The sequence below is a fragment of the Lytechinus pictus genome, chromosome 6 (genome assembly GCF_037042905.1).
Source record: "Lytechinus pictus isolate F3 Inbred chromosome 6, Lp3.0, whole genome shotgun sequence".
Lineage (NCBI taxonomy): Eukaryota > Metazoa > Echinodermata > Echinoidea > Temnopleuroida > Toxopneustidae > Lytechinus > Lytechinus pictus.
Genome location: NC_087250.1, coordinates 26,534,511 through 26,556,263, shown reverse-complemented (window position 1 = coordinate 26,556,263; position 21,753 = coordinate 26,534,511). Strand labels below are relative to the sequence as shown.

The 21,753-nt window shown below is 35.8% G+C and overlaps 1 protein-coding gene across 1 annotated transcript; it reads left to right on the top strand.

Moving 5' to 3' along the window:
• The first annotated feature begins 238 nt into the window (after positions 1-238).
• On the top strand, positions 239-21,427 carry LOC129263638 (b(0,+)-type amino acid transporter 1-like). The gene is made up of 12 exons (XM_064101290.1): positions 239-412; positions 6,398-7,148; positions 8,699-8,944; positions 9,371-9,496; positions 10,099-10,204; positions 10,502-10,546; positions 10,909-11,032; positions 13,022-13,125; positions 14,074-14,170; positions 15,505-15,654; positions 16,783-16,951; positions 17,537-21,427. Exons 2-12 carry the CDS (start codon positions 6,920-6,922, stop codon positions 17,620-17,622), a joined length of 1,482 nt encoding a protein of 493 aa, XP_063957360.1. The 5' UTR covers positions 239-412; positions 6,398-6,919; the 3' UTR covers positions 17,623-21,427.
• Positions 21,428-21,753: the final 326 nt, after the last annotated feature.

Here is a 21,753-nt window from a genome sequence, read left to right as displayed (position 1 = left end):
ATCACTTTAATATTTATAATAATGAATGCAATAATAAGCAAATGATTAGATATTGGTTTCATGTCAGTTTCATGAATCAATATCCATAAACATGAATGCTGTTGCAATAGTTACAAGATAAGTGTCTTCTGATGTAGACTAAGTTTCCACTCCCGCCTTCGTCAATGGAACCGGTTTGAACCAGTCACAACTCACCGGCTTCATTCGGCCTTCGTCAGCATCCCATATTTGGCAACTTGCAGTTTACTACGACCCGGCATCTTCGCAACCACGTTGCTCTCTCTGTTTACAAACACAAGTGTAATAGTTCGAGCTAGCATTTCATTGACGGTATTTCATCAGTTTCATCCGTTTTTTTGGACACAACCACACCTTTTTCATTTCTGATCTGATATTTACGGGATAACAAGAGGTGAGTCAAGAGAATTAGAAATATATTTTGTAAATAATTCGGTTCTAATAATAAAGAAAAAGCAATGTTTTGAAACGAGAACTAGAAGCCGGTATATAATAATTACCATATACCGGTATCAGTCTCAAATCGATAAGATCATGTGATATGCTGACGCGCGGCAAAAAGCGGGTAAAACTTTATATTATACCTATATCCATCGGATATTTCAATTGATAAAAACATTTATGTGGCCGAAAATTATCAAGGAATATTTTTTTTACTATATATACATGCTATTAAATAATCAATTTTAGGATGCAGGCTGAGCTGTGTTGAAACAGTCAACGATTAATATTTGTCTTTATCATTATCATACTCATTGTTTCTATAATTCTATTTGGGTGCATTTTTTGGTAAAGTAAACTAAAAAGTAGTAGTTTGACCTGTATGCACTCAATTTGTCACTTTTTGGCATGTGGTAAAAATACGTTTCTTGATGATTTATTATGATAAATATAGGCCTAATGATTTCCCATTTAAACACTAGGATCAAATGTGTTTAATTAGAGATACAAATGATAATTGACCTACTTCTCTCTTTCATTTTTAGAAAAAAATATTAATTTTGTTAAACAAAAACAAGAAGCAACACAATTGCAAAAAGAAACAAAACCTTTAAACACTACGATCAAATAGACCTACTTCTCTTTCATTAAAAAAAAAATAATTTTGTTAAACATAAACAAGCAGCAACACAATTGAAAAAAAAAATGAGCGGATGAAAGAAAGAGAGAGAAAGAGAAAGGTAGACATAGACAAACGTAAAGAAATAAAGAGGAGAGAGAGAGAGATGGAGATACAGACAGAAAACAAAAGAAGGGGGATTCATATTCGAGACTGTCAAAAAGGTATTTACTTTCCTGATAAACTGTAATCTCACTTCATTCACTCGAGAAGTTTACAAAATAAAATTCCAAAAGGGTTATAGTATGAAAAATAAGACTTTTGTATGACATCTTTTCGATTATTCAAAATTATTTATATGAATAATCTATTAATTATTTTTTTTTAAGTTGATAACAGTCCTTCAACAGGATGCCCAATCATCATACAAATGGCTGCATATTGAAAAAAAAAAAAAAAATTATTTATCATAGACAGTACAGTTTTCATGAAAATATAATATACATACACTACAACATAATATTTGAAGTCAGAGATAAATAGTACTGTAATGAATTAGGGCACAGAAATAGGGGAGTATACATTTTTTAATAGGACATATCGAAATGGACATCAGAGATATTTAACATTTGAAAATTTAGCTGCATTTGGACTTATAAAAGGTTATCTTTTAAATATTTCTTTAAAAAAACTGAGAGAGAGTTCATGTTTTGAGGTTCAGGTTAAAGACTATTTTACAGTGAGACAGCTTGATGATAAAAAGAGTGTTTGAATGATTCAATAAGACATTTGGGGAAGTGCGACTTAATTTGAGCATACACAAAATCTTAACTCACTTTATATAACGTTATGCCAATTCTAGATTATTGTTGCCTTGTATGGGGCAGGGTGCTACGTAACTTTTTAATAGTTGGAATATACTTGCCCAAAAGCCTATTCATTTGCCCGAAAATATCATTGAAAAAAAAGTTTTAAAACTCTTCAAAAGAGAGTTTTGCGGTTTTATAAACCATTGACCCTTTTTCTCTTGTTTGACATGAGCAGATCTACTTCGTTATTGCATTTATTTTAAATGAGTGATTTTATCTTGCCTGCCATGACCAAAATTAGGGTCAATATATCATGTCGACCCTAATTTTGGTTATTCTACTGTGAATTTTTTTTTTGCCCAATTCGGGCAAGTAGTTTTGGTCTTTACTTCAAAACACTTGCCTGACTCTAACTTTTACTTGCTCTGGGCAATCGGGCAAGTGTTTAAATGTAGCACCCTGGTATGGGGTTAGTGGGGTGTAAATTCAAAGATGACTGAAAGATTGAAAGTTACGGAAAAGAACCGCAAAAATTATTTCAAGTGCCGATTTTTTTACCCCTTCGTAAATCTATTTGCCCACTTAGTCTGGAAAAGGTTACTAAACAATTTGTAGTATGAATGAATATCTTTCATAAAATTGAATGAATTAGATAAACGTGTTAGATCAATTAATTTCATTCATTTGAACACTGAAATAAATCTAAACTAGCACATCCGGCATGTCGCAACGAAATTTAACACAATTTTAATTTCAGCCCAGTTGACACTGTAGTGAATTATATTGGTGACATAAATTGAGGATATAGAATTGAAATTGATGAAGAAATGACATAGAAGCATTTTTGTGTGATCTATGAATAAATTTCATATAAATTAAGCATAAATAATTTTTTTCATCAACATTTCTTAACTCTGTGTAGTACCTTCGTGAACCTCATGTAGCTCTCAGATGGAACATAAATAATCAACAAATAAATAAACAAGTATTTTCTGTGAGTTTGAAAGTATATGAATAAATTAGCATATTTAATGAGTTTCAAAATTCTGTGTTCAAATTTTGTATCACCACCTCGAGCTATCATATAAAGCAAACAAAATTGAAATTGATCAACAAATGAAGAAGAAAAAACATTTTTTTGTGATTTATGAATAAATTTTGCATAAATTGGCATAAATAATTTTCTAGACAAAATTTCAAATTTTTGTGTACAAGTGTGGTGAACCTCATGCAGCTCTACCAGATTGAAGAAAAAAAAAAATCAAAATCGGTCAACAAATAAAGAACAAGAGGCATTTTCTGTGATTTATGATATGAATAAATTTCGCATAAATTAGCATAAATAATTTTCCACTGAAAATTTCAAAATTCTGTACGTAGAAGTTTGGATGAACCTCATGAAGTTCTACCAGATGGAAGAAAAAAAATTCAAAATCGGTCTACAAATAAGAATAAGTTTTTTTTGAGAATTTAGAAAAATGCGCATAAATTAGCATATTTAATGAATTTCAAAATTATGTGTAGAAGTTTTGAATCCCCCACCTAGTGCTATCATATAAAGCAACATAATTGAAATCGGACTTGAAATGGCGAAGATGAAGCATTTTGAAATTGTGGACGGACGCCGCGCCACGGCATAAGCTCATCTGGTCCTTCAGGTCGGATGAGCTAAAAACGAACTATATTCTCAAATCGTTTCCAGCCCAAGAGGGCAAATAGATTTCGAAGGGTTAAAAGAAATCGGCGCTTAAAATAATTTTTGCGGCTCTTTTCTGTAACTTATTCAATCTTTCGGTAACTTCTTTGAATTTATCCACCAGACAATACAACAGTAATCTAGAATTGGCATAGCGTTATATAAAGTGAGTTAAGTTTTTTTTATGCTCAACTTACTTTTTGTATTTTTCTCTCTTTTTGTTGATTTTTAAAAACTTGTTATATTAATGCTAAAGCGTCCACCCCATTTACGCCACTCCCACATGTCCCATATGCTCTCTTTCTAGTCTCTTTCGAAAAAATAAAACAGAAAACTATTTATTTAAAGAAAACACATGGAATAGGAATAGTTACTAAGCTGAAACCCGAAATAATGCAAACATGTAAAATAAAATGTTCATCCTCTTTTCCCCCAAGTGTGTAGATAACAATGTTGCAATGTACAGTTTTATAGGAAGTCTGGCCGGCTGTGTTAATACTTCATAATTTGATCAGAATGCTGGCAAACTGCCAACTTCGAGGGCGGGAGGGGAAATATACGCATTGTCCACGTTCATGTTTAAATGTATATCTACGTCATTTGCTTAATCTTGCAGTAAATCTGGACCCCGTCTTACAAAGAGTTAGTATTGACCCAATCAATCTCAATCGTATGGAAATCCATCCGCACACGCAAACAATTTTGCACAATCTCCTTAATAAACAAAAAAATCACACTAAATCTTCATGAGAATGATGAATGCATGAATATACATCATACGTAGAAAATATTTTGAATAAATTTGCATTTGAGTTTGACATTGCTGGCCGTCCATAGTTGTGGTTGATCAGAATCAATCACAACTCTTTGTAAGACGGGGCCCAGTTCTTCGACAATGATTAATATTTCCCAAGCTCCCTTCCCTTTCTTTTTCCTCTTTGTCACCTCACCATCATCATCTCAGTCACTCTCTCTTTTTTCTTTTACTCACACACGCACACATACTGCACCCCACACACAGTAATATACAAACACAGTTAACACACTATTCCATAGACCAGGCCTGTCATAGACCTTCAAACACACTCCCACCGCCCAGGCACGCCCTAACACAGACCCAAACAAACCATTTTATAACACGGGCAATGCCTACATCATTTACATCAGTAAAATAAAATTTAACAGAGCATTCTGTATAGTTATGTAGAAGATAATCCGCATTTGTCTAATTCCCTCTTTATATATATATATATATATATATATATATATATATATTCTCTTGGTTCCCCATTTTGTTTCTATTTCTTTGCCCCCCCCCCCCTGTTCTCTTGACACTCTCTTCTCAGATCACCCTCCCGACTCTCTATTCTACATGGATCTGCCATTCCTTTGTTTTTTTTCTCTTTTTCTACTCATATTTCTTCTGTGAAGTGCATATTCCGATGGAACTTCTAATTGTTTAATTATAGTAATATTTTTATTTGTATATTGTGTAAACATTATTACTACAATTCAGACTTTCTGTTATCGTAATGTTACTAATATAATGAATGTTAATAATTTTATATTGTACACTCTAAACTATGTGATTTCTAGATCTGCTTGTTTGAGATTTCGATGATGTCCTGCCAATGTTCATCTCCGAAAATCTTGCCAAATCCGCAACGGCCCCAGCACCCTTACTTACCCCCCCCCCCTCACCTGTTCACACATTTCTAGTGAAATCTCTTGTACAGCCTTTAGTTACAATGTAGATAGAAGCGCGCGCACACGCACACACTCTCTCTATCTCTCTCAGACCATCACGCACACTCACCATACTTCCTATCTTGGATTAATCCCTTATGTTAAATAATATTAATATTTTCCGCTGATGTTATGGCACCCGAAGGTGTGTGTCATACATGTAAACTCCTGGCATCATAAGTTAAAGACCTTCAGTGGTAAAGATTTATTCAAATATGTTTGCTCCTGAGGACTTGACCTGTTGAAAGAAAACCATACAACACTGCAGTGTATAACGGTGTAATGAGTCAACATTTTTGAGGGGGCCACATTTGTCGTATTGTGCATTTTTTTAAGTTGTGAGTGAACGAAGTGAGCGAAATTTTTTTTTCTTTTTTTACAAAAATCCAAGTTTATGATAGATTTCGACATAATAATCACCCTCCTCTCTTTCTTTTTCTTCCATATTCTCTCTTTTCTTGGTCATGACATGTTTAAAAATGAATGATTCAGAGACCGCGATTGTGTTTTCGGCTAACCAAACGCAAACTTGGAGATTTATGATTAAGAAACCCGTCTGCTTGGTAATTTTAGAGGGATATTCTATAACGCATGTGACATATTGTTTCCTCTTGTCTTTAATGGTACAATTACGGACGGCGCCAGTATATTTAAAAAAAGGCGATTGAAAAAAGGGGACATAAACGTGATATCGTCGTTTCTCATCTTGTTTCTTAAGTCAGGAATAAGGTGCATGTAATTTGTATTTTCATTCCCCCATTCAAATTTGCCCCTTCGTTTTAACTTCTTGACAATAAAGGGGACACCTTCTTTTTATCCCTCAAATCATGTTCATTTGCTTATGGTCTTTTATTCCCGAATTAATGCAGACAGGAGTTTGTCAAATAATGTAAATTTGCTTTTCTTGAATTTGACAAATCAATTGCGCTTTGTCTATTTAAATAGCAGAAACAAAAAAGGTTATGTCAGTCTTTAACAAAATATAATTTTGAAGCAATTATGGTACCTTTCTGTAAGTTCTTACATGTATAATTTATTCAATTATGTCTCACTCCTTTCTCTTTTCAGGTCGGTCTGTCTGCCTGGCAAAATGTTATCTACTCTACATGTCTGTAGCTTTCAAAACTGAGAGTGACTGAAGATATTCCAAACCATTCATTGCGGAAATCATTATTTCTTACTCGACTGTAACAACTTACGATGCGCAAAAGCCAAATTTACAGGGGTTTTCCCGGAAAGTAATTAAGAAGGTGATATCAATCAACGAAAGCATCGAGTAAGTAATCTGAACTAAGGAACGCCTAATAACCGCTAGTTCCTACAACAACGTGAGATTTCCCTTTTCTGCGAAACGAGCCAAAGATACCATTATTATTGATATTAAGTTATTGGACTATAGCCAACTGGAATAAAACAAAAATACTTTACTGTGCTATGGATATAGGCCTACATATTATTTACCTGCATTAATATAAATCTAAGAAAACTGATTATTTCCGGTTTGAAACTATCGAATATTTGGGCAAAGCATTCCGAAAACACGGTCAAAAGGAGATAATTTCTTCAAAGGACATCGTTGACGTCGGTGAGATGGCGAAGTCAAAGTCAAAAGCACACAGCATCGATTACGACTCTGGTAGAATGGACGGCGAGATCAAACTCAAGCGCGAAGTAGGACTGTTCGGCGGTATCTGCTTTGTCGTTGGGGCGATGATCGGTTCGGGAATCTTCGTATCCCCAGTCGGCATTCTTCGGGAAACCGAAAGCGTCGGAATGAGTCTTGTCATCTGGCTTCTCTGCGGTTTCCTAGCTCTTGGAGGTAAGTGCGTGCCCTTCATATTCGTAAGTTTCAATCCTAAAATTGGGAAATTTATGAATCTTTTTTATCATAGGTCTGGAATAAATGGTAGCTGAATAATGCGAGGGGCTGTCATAATTTTTTTCAAACTTGCTAATAATAAGCGAAAAGTGAATATCAAAAATCAGAGTTATTATTTTAAAACTGTTAAAAATATTAAACACCAAAGTTTAATTTCTAATACTCAATCAGCTATAATATTAAGCATGTTTGTTTTTAAACTATAATAATGTTCATAATATATTATTGATTTTATTATTTGGGAGGGAGGGGGGGGGGATTAACAAATTAACCATTTTTTATCAAAAGTTCAATCTTGCTTTTCGTTGGACATACCATTACGACATCAATGAGGACGTTTCAATACAAGCTTATGAACTGCTCACAAGTCCCTGCCCACATTTAGCCTCTCACGGCCGATTATGTTATTGTTTTCACTCCATTCCTGCTCCGTTCTGACCAACCAATACTACAATTTCCGCATTCATTCACGTTATTGTATTCCCCTATCATCTTCCTTTTCAATGTTGCTGTATATATTGAGATCTCTCTTCCTCGTTCTCGGGAGAGATTTTATTTTCTCGCCGTATTCCAATTTATTTAGTTTGCACTTCATAGTAATTCGACTTCCACCTGTAAAGCCGGTGTTAAATAATTGACTTTATTATAGACTGGTGTTGTTTCAACATTTCCTTGGTGTTTTCCGTAACGCCCGTCCATTCAGTGGCGGATCCAGCATTTTGCCAATAGGGGGTTTGACAAGTGTTAAGCGTCCCCCCCCCCCCGTAGATCCCCAACTCGTCTGATTGCGCGACAAGTAAAGGGGCTTTCACTGTTTCACAATTGTTCGTGCGATCGTTTGCGATCACTTGGTCACAATATATGTTGCGCAGAATCGCAACGGTCGTAAGCAGTCGCACCACTGAAAGGGGCTTAAGGTAGTCGTGTGGGAGTTTGATCCCATACTCCTTGTGTACGAGGTGGGGGTTTAAACCCTACCCCCCCCGCCCCCGCCCCTAGATAAGCTACTGCCATTATCCTGCTCTAATCACACAGTGATTCTCATGCTTCGGCGCCCCTCACTGGCCTTACGAATCCTTACCGATTCCCCACCCCCTTCCCGATAAAATAACCATTCGAAAATGTTAAATAAATATATTCACACTCGATCAAACTCAACATTGTGCTATGCAATATAATTTATTATTATTACATCATTTTTATTACCATTACTGTCGTTACTACTACTACTACTACTACTACTACTACTACTACTAATTCTACTATTATTATTAATAATTATTTGTATTATTTTGATATTTATTATTACTGTAGTTGTAGTAGTAGTAGTAGAAGTAGTAATAATAGTAGTATTTTACTGTTATTATTAATTGTCGTTATCATTATTATCATTAATCTTAATACATGTGTGATCACTGTTATTATATCATCATCGTCATTATATCGTTATTAGTAGTATTATAATCATGGTTTGCCCCATATCATCCAAGGTTCCCTTTGCTACGCTGAGCTGGGCACAATGATCCCTAAATCGGGCGGAGAGTACGCCTATCTCCTGGAGTGCATGGGTGCTCTACCGGCCTTCCTTTTCTCCTGGACTTTTATCCTGGTGATACGCCCATCAACCGTTGCCATCGTCTGCCTCATCATGGGAACCTACACCGCGGAGTACATCACAAATAGCGATTGCTATGACAACGACCTGGTTGCAAGGATATTCGCGATGATGGCGCTATGTGAGTAGTTATCATTTTCATCTATAGTTTTTAGATTGATAGATTTAGCACACATTTAATTTTGAGATATAGATTTAGGGTGTGGTTGAGATGGATAGCCCGAGAGGGGGAGATAGACAGATGAATGGAAAGAGAGGGAGGTGAGTGATGAAGCTAAAAGATGGAGAGGGATAGATATAGTGCCCAAGATGAGGCATGGAGCAGATAGAGAGAGGGGAGGTATGGGGATGGGGTGAGAAGGTTAAGGAGAAAAATGAAATTAATCAAAATGTAGTATTGATTTTTATCACATAAAACATTTCCAATTGCATTTAAATACTTCCGTCATTACATTAAAAGCTACACCATACTATTTAGAAAGCAGTGACGAATCCAAAGCTTGTGTACTATGCCTAACTTCGGTCCTATTCACATTGAACTTTACAGTGATCCTGACCTTCATAAATTGCTACAGTGTGAAAGCAGCCAATCAAATCCAGATCTGGTTTACCATTGCAAAGCTGCTTGTGTGTGCAATCATCATTGTCATTGGCTTTATCAACATTGGAAAAGGTATGTGTTCATAATTACGTTTCGTATAGGCTACTCATGTAGAGTATGTTCGTATTTATGTTTCGTTAATTAAAGCTACTAGAGGGAGATAGAGTGAGTACCACAGTCGTCGATACGAAGACCGTTATTCTTTTGAAAATAACGCAACATTATTTATCCAATAAATTGTCATTTGTTTTGTTTTTATGAAATTCCATCTTATTTATGTTGTCGGATCTTGGTATTTGTTTTCTTGTATGACATCTGTTAGTAATTGTATGGAAAATGCGATATTATTTTTGCAGGTGGTCATCATAATGCATTAATTAGGTGGCTTATATCAGTATGGAAATCATGCAAAATTCATGAGCGAAAAATAAGCATAGGTCGTTGAATTATGCTCTGTTCCAAAAACCTCAGAATCAGTTGAACACGTCAAAAGCCAATCTGTTGGCATATTAATAAAAGATTATGATTTATTATGGACTTTCTTCCATATAGATGCATAGAATATGAATTGCTTTAAAATCGAGCCCAATGGTGACGATGCATATGTAGTACAATAAGAATATATTTTTTCACCGTCTCTCCTTTTATTTTTCTCTAAAATATTTCATAACCAGGCAATACGGAGTTCATTACACCCAAAACGTCGTTCATGAATAGTTCGCCCAATGGACTGTCTTATGCCTTAGCCTTTTATCAAGGACTTTGGGCGTATGAAGGATGGTAAGTAACCACAAAAAAGTGAATAATAATGATAATGAACGGCTAGCAGTGCATAGTATCATTTTTAATTTTTTTATAAAGTGACTAGTACTTTTATTCCTTGCTGTAACTACTTTTGAATCAAGAAACATTGCGCAAAACGTGATGTTTAATATCCAAATAACTTTAACCTAAAAGATTTTATGAACGAATACAAACATGTACAGTATTTTCTGGTAATTTGCAATAGTAGGAGCTTATTACTCAATATTTGTTTTATTTTGTTTTCATTGTTTCTTTTTTGTTTGTGTGATTCAGGGGTTTCCTAAATTCATTGACTGAAGAGATTAAAAACCCACGAAGGTAAGCTTTCATTGTTTATAACTTCAGATATTTATTTATGCTTAACATAGGTTCTTACATCGAATTTACAGTATATATAAAGAAAAGAACCACTAGAGATAAACGTCTTAATCACCACCTCTACTTAGAAAATGCGGTATAGTTTGATTATTTATCTTGCTCTGTAAAATAAAATACAAAGCGATATGTTTTTTCTAATATAACACCCAGTAAAATTAGCGTATTTTAGAGTATATATTTCTGATATTATTAAAGGAGAATGGTCCACGAGTTGGATAGGTCTACTATCGATTTGCTTGCATAATTGTCCTTCCTTTTGCCTGAATTCTTTAAATTACCCATTGATATGTTTTTCCCCTCAGAAATCTTCCGATTTCTTTGCTGGTCGGCATCCCCTTCGTCGCTCTTGTATATATTGCCATGAATATCTCATACTTCACCGTTATTACTCCAGATGAGATGCTTGCAGCAAAAGCAGTTGCTGTCGTAAGTATACTTCACTGCAAAAACTCCGGTGTTGATTTAACACAAGCCCGGAATCTATATATGACCACACCAGAAAAGCGTTGGAACAGCAGTTGGAAATCAAAGTGATGATATTTCAATACTATTCTATAAACACCTTAAAGGCCTGAACATACCGCCAGAAATTTGCTGGAGCGTTCCTGGAGCGGTGAACAAAATTCACCACCGCTCGTTACCGTTCACCACCGTTTATCAGAAGTTGTCCCCCGTTAACACTGTGTACAATCAGCCACCGCTGATGGTCCCTCCTACCGCTCTGAAAGTTTTGAGCTGCACAAAATATTTTGAGCGGTGAGGAGCGGGCAATTTTCCGCTCCGGCACAGTTCACCACCGCTCCAACAACGCCCTGTCAAAGTTTGGCACCGCTATACGCTATTTCGTGAACGCTTGGGTCCGCTAGGCCAACGCAGAAATCTTGAACGCTGGACGACCGCTGCTTCGCCAGCTTTGCCAGGCGGTGATTAAACGTTGCCCAAACTTTGATGGAGCGGTTGTAAGCGTTTTACGAGCGGTCACGGGATAGCTGAAACGGTGTCAGGCGTTGAAGTAGAGATCCATTGCGGTGATGAACTTTGTTCTGTCGTTGGTGTGGAGGAGCGGGACCACTATTTGGCTATGAATACGGGGAGAAATTGATCAAGAGCTCATTTTGAATGTATCAGAACTTCTATCAAGAAATTCGTTCAGCTCTGTTGTCAAAAGCGGTATACCGCTTAACCAACTTTAAACCCTCATGTGCAGAACGTCGTTCTATCAACGCTCGCGTCACCGCTAAACCAACTTTAAACCCCTGCATAGCCAACGCCCTCATGCGCAGAACGTCGATCTATCAACGCTCGCGTCATCGCTAAACCAACGCAAGCTACCGCTGGCTACCGTTCGCTAAAGCAACGCCAGCTTCAGCGATGCACCGCTAAGGCAGCGCCCGTGTATTTGTTTCCATTTTGTGCGCGGTGAGGAGGGTTGTCGAAATTCGGCCTTTTCTCCCTACCGTTCAAGGAACGCTCCCAAACAGTTCGGGCGGTGTGACCAGGCCTTAACTGGTTTAAGCCCAAAACCAAATGGTATTGTTTTAAAACTTCTCTGGTGTGTTCATATATAGCGTCCGCTCTGGTGTAAAATGAACATCCCGACCATTTTATTCAATTTATTTATGTGATTAGGAGAAAATTGGATGATCATATGTATAATAGAATAATTATTTTGTTATATGAATAATAAACCTTTCTAAAATAAAATAAAAATGAGTAAAGTACGGGATATCTTCATACATACCAGGTTTCTGAACAACATATCAAAAGTAGGACAAAACGGTACGCCCCAAATAATTTAGATAATTGGAAATCCTAGAATCCTAAAACAAGTTGAGCATAGTTGTTTGTTGATATATTTTCATAAATTACAAGCGCAGTGTATTTCTAGAGTAATAAAATTTGTCAAGGGAACACTTTTTCGCTGGCATTGTGATACTTCAGTGTGAATTCGTTTAGTCAAGTCATGTTATCCGTACACTGTATTGACATACACATCATAATTATATTCATTAACAGTGCTATTCTGGGGAGTCTCTCTCTATTCGGCGACACCTGCAACTACAATAGTCACCGTCTCTGCTTATTTGTCATAATTTACCTTTTCCTCAACTCCAAATCGACTTAATTTACAAATTTATTGAAAAGGAAATGAATACACATTTCCAGACTGCACTTTTTGTCTCCATAACAAAGCTTCCCCACACAATGTGATTCCATTTTGACAAGGGAATGCAAAAGTGTGTGTTTATAAAGGAATGCTATTCCAGGACGCGACGTCGGAATGCGGTGCAAGTTTACACTAATTATCATGTCGATATACAGCTTATTGTGTACATATTTCAGAGTCACCGCATTAAATAGTGCAGGGCATTCTCTTCAAATAAATTGAAATCCATGTTATTGTCCTCTTCACAGACTTTTGCACACCGCACAATGGGATCTTTCGCTTGGATCGTTCCGCTTGGTGTGTGTATGTCGACCTTTGGAGCAGCGAACGCTACCCTGTTTACAGCTGGCAGGTACGTGGAGGGCAGATTTACTTGATGATAATAACACATTTATTGATATATATCATGGTTGACTAACTTGACATGTATTTCCCAACCATTTTAATAGAGTATCAAGGATGAATTTGTTTGTTCCAAAGGGATGATGTACGAGTTGTACGAAGGCGATTTCATAATAGGCCTACTTTAAACGACCCTATTTTCAAATCCGACTCCCATTTTCTCAATTTTTCTGTCACTGCATGAACTGCTCAAGTTTATGCAGTTCTTGACAGGGCTACCCACTGAGATAATCATTTGAGAGTCTCAAAAGTTTCCATGAAATCTGTATAAAAAGAAGAGACAAATAATATTTGGAAGGTCCCACATATTTTTTTAATGGAATCGCGTACAGAAAGTAAAAAAAAATGTGTCACGATCCTAGTATTATTTTGAAGAATTATTGTTTGGAAGTCATACGCAACTATCGTAAATGAATGACGTACTAATATCAAGTCGGCATGTAATCTCTCTTCCAGTTGGAATATGCATAAATACAAGCCTAAAGGCTGTAATAAAAAAATGAAATAATAGTCAATTATAACAAAAATAAACAATGTCAAGAGTAGACAGACCACTTTCTAGAATAGTCTTGCACGTTTCATGACAGATATTATTTATTTGGGCTATTTTCCAGGGGTGTTACGTTTTCAAACTTTGCTTTTGTGACGACCCTTGCAACCATCCTATTTATTGTTTAACAGAAAATACCGCTTAACATTGTTAATTTATGTATGATATATTTTAATGATTTATATACCAAACTATTGTTCATTATCTTGATGTCAAATTTCAGATATGTATTTTCTTGTCCAGAATTTTGTTATGAAAAATGTTGCAAAAACCAAGAAATGAAATGAAAGTATGGATTATACATTATTTCATGTATGAGAAAGTTTATATGAATTTTGATTGGGACAGGTTACCCTTCGTAGCAGCAAGGGAAGGCCATGTTGCCCAGATCTTAGGAATGGTGCATGCTAAGAGGCTTACCCCTCAACCTGCCGTTATGTCGGTGGTAAGTTATCCATCTATACACTGCAAAAACGAACACCAGCCTGGTATCTTTATGGGCCCCACACCAGAGAAGCGTTGAAACAACACCATTTAAGAGTCAAATCGATATTGGTTTAACACTAATAGGTGTTGCTTAAATGCCAAATTGGTGTTAGACTAACGCAAAAACCGGTGTTGCTTCAACACGTCTCTGGTGTGGACCGATGTAGATACCAGGCTGGTGTAAATTAACACTGGCGTTTTTTTTTTGCAGTGTAGGGTTTCACTTTTCACCCGTGTTTCATGTCATATTTATCTTCTTGATCAACCATTCCTTCTCATTTTCTACCTATCAATCTTATCTTATTATATCTATCTCTTCTATTCTCTTCTTCCGGGGTTCCCAGTAAACTTCCTTTTCTCACTTGTCTGATCCTCTTCCTCCTAATCGTCGCCGTCCTCTTCCTGTTTTCCTCGGATGTCGTTTTATTCCTTCTCCTTCTGCTCCTATTCATAATAGCTAAACTTAATGATAAAATCGATTGTTATTTTCTAATATCATAATCATACTTAATATTTTTACCGTCGTCACAGCTGTTGTCAAGATTATCATTATGCCGTCGTCATTACAAAAATCATCATCACCATCATCATCGTCATCATTATTATTGCCATAATTATCATTGCCATCATTATCGCCATTACCATCATCGTCATTATCATCATTACCATCAGCGATAATTTGACTTTCGTGAGCTTATCGCAATCATTCTTCCTCTTAATTTAAACTGGAGCAAAACATCGCGAACTTTATGGACCCGCGAAATTGAAACAAAACATCGTGGAGTTTCGGATCATTGGATTCACATGAGAAAACTCGCGATGATAGAAAAACCGCAAGATGACTCGCAATGTTTCCGTGCGTTCTCCATCGCGGAGTTTTGTACGGTTTTTTTATGTTCTCATCCAGAAAAGCCCGCACAAAACTCCTCGATGATTTACTACTTATGTGAATGGCCCTATCACTACACTAATTTATTCATCGGTATTTGTGTAAAAAAAAAAGCATTGAGTATTAATTGGCATGCATATGTACGTTTTAATTTATTATTCTTTGAATTTATATTCATTTTTTCTTTCAAATAGGAATTGCTTATATTATTGCTTGCTACATTTATGCTCTTCAGCATAACTTAAACTATGTAATTGCAATGCTGCCCATGATCTTTTATAACATTTTCGTGTAATATTTAAATCATAAAAATACGATTTATAATTTTATGTTATTGATTCATTCACTGTTCACAATGTGCTTTATGACTTACACATTATTTGTTTTATCTTTTTTTACATTAGTCGGCGATTGCAATGGCTCTGATATGCATTGGGGATTTCGATGGTCTCCTCAACTACTTTACTTTCGCTGTCTGGCTTTTCTACAGTCTTACCGTATTGGCTTTGATTATAATGAGATATACACATGCTAGCTGGGAACGTCCCATCAAGGTATATCAGCGCATGTTAGCATCCACTTCACACATGCTTTCTGCAACGTTCAGAATCTATTGAAAATGCCCATCAAATCACAATGGACACATAAAGAGGTCATTGTTGAATATTGGTTGATCAGGACAGCATATCTTCTTCTTAAGAAGATTCGAACAGGGCAAATTATATCAAATATGTTGTTTGCCCAGAGTCCATGACGACACTGCTGTTTTGATTCACCGATTTTCGACAAATGGTGCTTCGTTATGAAGGGCTTTTAATAAAAGATTATGTGCGTTATAGTAAGCGTCTACGAATTGATTGCTACGTGTAAGATACCCTAATGTTTCTGGAAATAAAAAGTAGTATGTCATGTAAATCATAATGCATCTCGAAATTTCCAAAATGTATGGTAACCATTTGTCTTTGAAGAAAAACATGCCTGAAAATGAATATCCAAAAAAGAATGTAAATATAAATAAACAAGAAGCAATGTTAACATTTCCATTGGTTAGATTTTTCTTTGGAAAGAGCCTATTTACAATTTCGTCATTCTGTGATTTTTTTAATTATCATGATTTAGTGTTTTTTAGATTAAAAAATGCTTAATTTCTTCATTTAAAATAGCATTTTTTAAAGTAATAGCTTAGCAAATTAATGAATTTGACAATCACAATCAACCTTGGATTATCCCAGAGAGAAACAAAATAAGACAAAATATTTATTTTCTGACATTTAACCTCAAGGAAGATCTCCCAATTATGTTAGGTATGGTATTCTGCCCCGTTTTGGTAGTCATTTGTATTTCTCTCTTTGAAGATACTTCATGAGATACTTCATTAGAGGCATTTCATTATAATTATAATTGTCACTGACCGATTTACATTGAAATAGTTGCCCTCAGCCAATGAGATTCATAAGTTTATACATTAATTTGTTGTATACACACACGTATACATATTCTTGCATATATAGCTTGAGACCGTCCATTGGTGTGTTTCATGAAAGTCATTTAAAAGTGCTTCTCAGTCACAATCAAGGAAAATTGTCAGATCCGGCAACTTGTCAAGACAACCACTGTCCATGGAATACCCACTAAATTTCTTAAAAACAAAGTGTAACATCCTTTCCTCTATTCTTTCATAGGTTCCGTTGGTAGTTCCGATCCTGTTCTTCTGCGCATCTCTGTATCTTATCTTCGCTCCTATCATCAACTCACCTGCCCTGGAGTTTCTCTATGCCTTCATCTTCATCATATCAGGCATTGCAGTCTACTTCCTCTTTGTCTGGCATAAGCTGCAGCTCCGAGGAATGAGTGAGTATTATACCGTGGTGCTAAAAAGTTAGTGAACCCCACCCGACAATGTACCTCTTCATGCTGAGTGTTTAATGTTGAGAAACAAACTTAAACATGGCAGAACTTGAAAACTTTAATTTTGTTCATTTTCTGGTGGGGTTCACGAATTTTGGTGACTTTGTTCCAGGAGCTTTCAGAGTCATTATTTAAGTATAGCCTATTTTATTGAAATATACTTGTACTTTAGTAAAGAAAATACAACAAAGGAAGCTTGGAGTCCCCTCGATTATGAACAGAACCAAACCAATAAAGCAACAGCAAAAAAAGGGATTGGGAATGAATGGGGATGGGAGAGACAGTATGAGAGAGAGAAAGAGAGAGACAGAGAGGGAGGGGGGGGGGTAATGATGGAAGAACAAGGAACAAAGTAAACAGAGACAGAACTGCAATTCGCATTCAACCTTTCAACGTTTTAATTTAGATTTTGTTTGTAAGACTTTGAACGTCTAATCTCAAACATTATTAGTTGGCATATTTGAAATGAAAAGCCTACTTGAATGCTAAATATGACATCCCCCTTTCATCTATTTCTTGAATTCTCAGATTCCCTGACAAGATTTCTGCAGAAATTGTTCTTCGTTATACCTACCAGCTACAAAGAGAAAGACGAAGTGAAGACACCTCTCTGAAACCAAAGAGAATCAATGAACACTCAAATACATTGACAAATTCCACGATCAGTAAACATTACAATATTTGTATTGTATGAAGCATACACTTCAACGTTCGCAGGTTACACAATCTTGTAGCCATGGTAGCTTCATCTAAACCTTTAGATAGTCCTACCTTCTATTGCCCTACGGTGATCCTGAATTGGAGCTCAGATAATTAGGGTCCAGAACGTTTTATCATATATACGACTCACAAGATATGGATAAACAATTTCTAATCGTAAAGATGATTATTTGCAAGGTTGTTAAGAGCCGATCAGAGAACAATGACTTGCCTTCGGTAGTTACAGCAAGCAGTCTCGGCTCCATGAACAAACTGAAATGGAGATTCTCCATGTATGGATTATAGGGTCTACTTTGGCCGTTTCCTTGTGAATGTTCTTCCCCTCGTGACTCGATTCTTCATCCTTTCTGATGAACACTATTCTACGGGAAGAACAATCTCTGCATGTGGAAGCCATAACACGGTGCAATGTGCAGAACTCAGTCCTGGTGAAACTGTTGACCGTCCTTGCACCATTACAGAAGCTACACAATGCGTGATTGAACTTCTAAACGTGCAATCACGGTGAGAGTTCCTTTTACAGGGTCTAATATATCACTCCTCTCCGAAGAAGGGCATGATGATTCCAATCTGAACTGGGATTTATTTCGTGCACAACAATAATGCCCTGTGTTTTATACGTGCAAGGACATGGACACTACTTCTCACAGGGCTTGTATTCTACAGCCTATCAGAGGGACAATGCCGCGTTTTTTTGTTGTTTTTTTTTTTTAGATAACCTTGCCCCGAATCTGAAGATGAGGTGCAGATAGTTGCGGAAATGGATGAACAGGGTAACTATCCACGCCGCTGCCTCTCCGCTCTTTATAATCGAAGCGCTTTCTAATCTATATTCCTGCTTCCCCTTCGGTTTTAAAGGATTGTGAGAGGCAAAAATACAATTTAATTTCATGTGATAGAGAGGGTGAAGAATATATTCACTCTTTCTCCTCTTGTTCACTCTGTAATGGAATGATTATAAACTAAAAAGTGAACAAGATAATGTGTTGTCTTTTGTCAAAGGAATCTTGCATGATTTCTGAAGGTATGCAGTGATGTTCTTTGATAATACCACCGTGTAATTATGTGCCGTGAATCTGTTCTTAATTTTTGAGCATTTTCCGTCCTGTAAATATTAAATGATGAAATAGATATATTTTGATAATGTATATAATTGTCCCATTTGAAGGTATGGCGTGATCAAGCAATATGATATTTTTCACCGTTTAATTCAAAGAAATGTTCATGATTACTTTATTCTTTTTCGCCTGAATTCCTAACAGGGTTACTAAGTCATGTCATTGCGATAATTATTGAGTTATTGAATGAATTATATGACAAATACATCAAAGCAATGTGAGTCCTTGGTAAATTCGTTACTTCCATTTTGTTGTTGATTAAGTTATATTATAATATAATATAAGTATATTAGCATGTTTTACGCTGAAAACCAAAGTTTAGTGTCCTGAAACGAGAAAGCATGTGTGAGCATATACTACCCCCCTTGAAGAAATGGTATGTTCTCCTACTTCGAAAGTGCTTTCTTTCTTTCCATTAATTTGCATCACATTTTTTGTTAAGTTCAACTGGCCACTCTGTTGGGTTGTCTAGTCGTCTAATGGTTTATTTATTTAATGATATATATATAAATGATATCATTTCTACATATGTAATGTAATGTAAATGTAATTTGAAAAGCAGCTCAAATTATACGTGTTCAAGGAGATGAATTTATATTTAAGAAGGTAATATTTATTTATTTCATTTTGGTTATCCATTCCGTGTATTCTTCGCTGAATCTAAAGGAATATGGTTTTATTCATTTCAGAGGCTGTAATAAATGCATGTAAATATGAGGCGTACTGAAAAGAAAGTATTCGACATATATTATGTCTTGATCAGTCTGATAATAATGTGATAATCATAATTGAAATATATCGCTTGGTGTTCTGAAATGCTTAATTTATTATTTTGTACATATGACAATGATGGGCGTTTCAAGTGAAAATTGTTCCGGTTTATTTATATTCAGCTACTGTTATCCTGAAATTGATTTCGCTGAAAGCGATAATGACGTACAGATTTATAATATATATATAGCAAAGAATACATTTGTTATGAGAAGTGCACAGCTTCTTTCACAGGGTGAGAAATTGAAACAATATATTGCGTTGCTTTATTTGATTTATTTAACAGGTCGGAAATAAGATGGTATAAATTTTAATATCGTCTTATGAATGATAACCATTATGATTTGTTATGCTTGCCTCCATGGTGGGGTGTTGAACTGTACTAAAGCTAAAATATAATGGAATGTTGCAGCCTCTGCTATGGGGTGTATGGTGCGCCAAAGATCTCTTGGTCTATTTTGAACACTCTTAAACCGTCTTCCATTTTTTTTTGTAAATGTAAATGAAACTGTTAATCAGGATGAAATTACCTTGGAAAAGAAAGCATGATATAACTTCTCATCTAAGCTGTATTAGTAATCGTTTAAGAATGCATTTCAGGGGATCGTTTCATAAAGCTGTTCTTAAGATAAGAGTGACTGGTGATCCTTTGTTGTGGTAAATGATAATTACCATGTTCTTAAAGTTACTATTAACTTAGGAACAGCTTTATGAAACACCCACCAGTTCTTGTTAAAGACAAATCGACGAGTGTCTTAAATAAAAGAGCGGCGCTCGATTTATAGGCTAAACTCAACAAGGGTAATACTGGCTCTAAGATGTCTGATATGTCATGTTGTTGTTCATGGGTAGCTGTGAGTTCGAACGCGTCATGCAGCAACTTGAATTTAAAGATCAAACTAAAAAAATGTAACTAATGAACACCTTGTCTGAAAATATTCGTGTTTATGTTATATTATATTATATTGAATAACTAAGTTTTTGTGTTTCATTCTGTGTAACTGTATTTGTTATCGGCCCAAGTCTGATACTGAATTGGACCGGAAATAGGTCTAGCTGGAACGCTCAAAAACTGTAAATAGAACGATACCTTGCCTGCGTTTACGTTTTCCTCCGTGTTGTGAGTTATCACTGTGAGTTGTTTCTTTATTATCATTTTCATAGTGATGTCGGCGTTCCGCAGACACACTGTCAACGGATGCTCAAATCATTAAAATACTTATTTATATGATGTTGATATTGGCTAGTTCGCATTTTCTGAATAACTATTATACTTCCAAGTAATCCCGCGATATGTAAAATGCAGTACATAATACACATAAAAACAACCGATGCATATACTTATTATCACTAACGTCTTGTCATTCATATTGATCAGTCGTTTTATGTAATATAGAATCGTACGAGGTGTTTCCTTCCTTAACAGGGTATGTACCTAAAGGGTGAACCATGTTCGTATTGTGGTTGTATATTGGTCAATTGGTGCAATAACAATGTCTTTGTTGCATTAATGCGAATAAGTGGTAATCAATGATGGGAGATGGATGCCTTTGTAAAAGTAATTCAGTAAAACATGGAAATGATTATAATTGATTTAAATCAATATCAATTTAATTGAAAGAATACATGTAACTCCATGTGAATGTATGTTAAAGCAATAATTGTTGGGAATTTATTCCAAGAAACTTGATGTGATCGCCGATAAATTGGTGTATGGTAAAATATAATGTACACATTGATTGTGCTCCTTAATCAAAAGATTATTTTGATTCACAATAAAATTGTGTCAATCGGACAACAAAGTACAATATATTTTTATTGGTCTGCTCAGCGAGAAATGTTTGAATGCAATGGGACGTGGTAATAATAGTGTACAACATGATGATATGAGTGACGGAATGGGGGGGGGGGGAGGGGCAGATATACATGTACATAAATAAGAGAGAGAGAGAAGAAAGGTGATGATTGAAAGGGTATTATTAACGTGATACAATAAAGGGGGGGGGGAATTGAAATAGAGAACTTTTTTTCGCGCACATCATGTACCACTTCACGTCTCCTTGTCTTCCAAGCATACCGTGAGTGAGTGAGTGTGTATTATGATAAAGAGATAAAGGGGGGGGGGGGGTAGCCGAG

Excerpts from the sequence above, each read along its gene's own strand:
- LOC129263638 (XM_064101290.1), top strand. The coding sequence starts at position 6,920 with ATGGCGAAGTCAAAGTCAAAAGCACACAGCATCGATTACGACTCTGGT. Across the intron at positions 10,547-10,908 it reads GAGATTAAAAACCCACGAAG|AAATCTTCCGATTTCTTTGC; the intron begins GTAAGCTTTCAT and ends TTTTCCCCTCAG. Across the intron at positions 15,655-16,782 it reads GCTGGGAACGTCCCATCAAG|GTTCCGTTGGTAGTTCCGAT; the intron begins GTATATCAGCGC and ends ATTCTTTCATAG.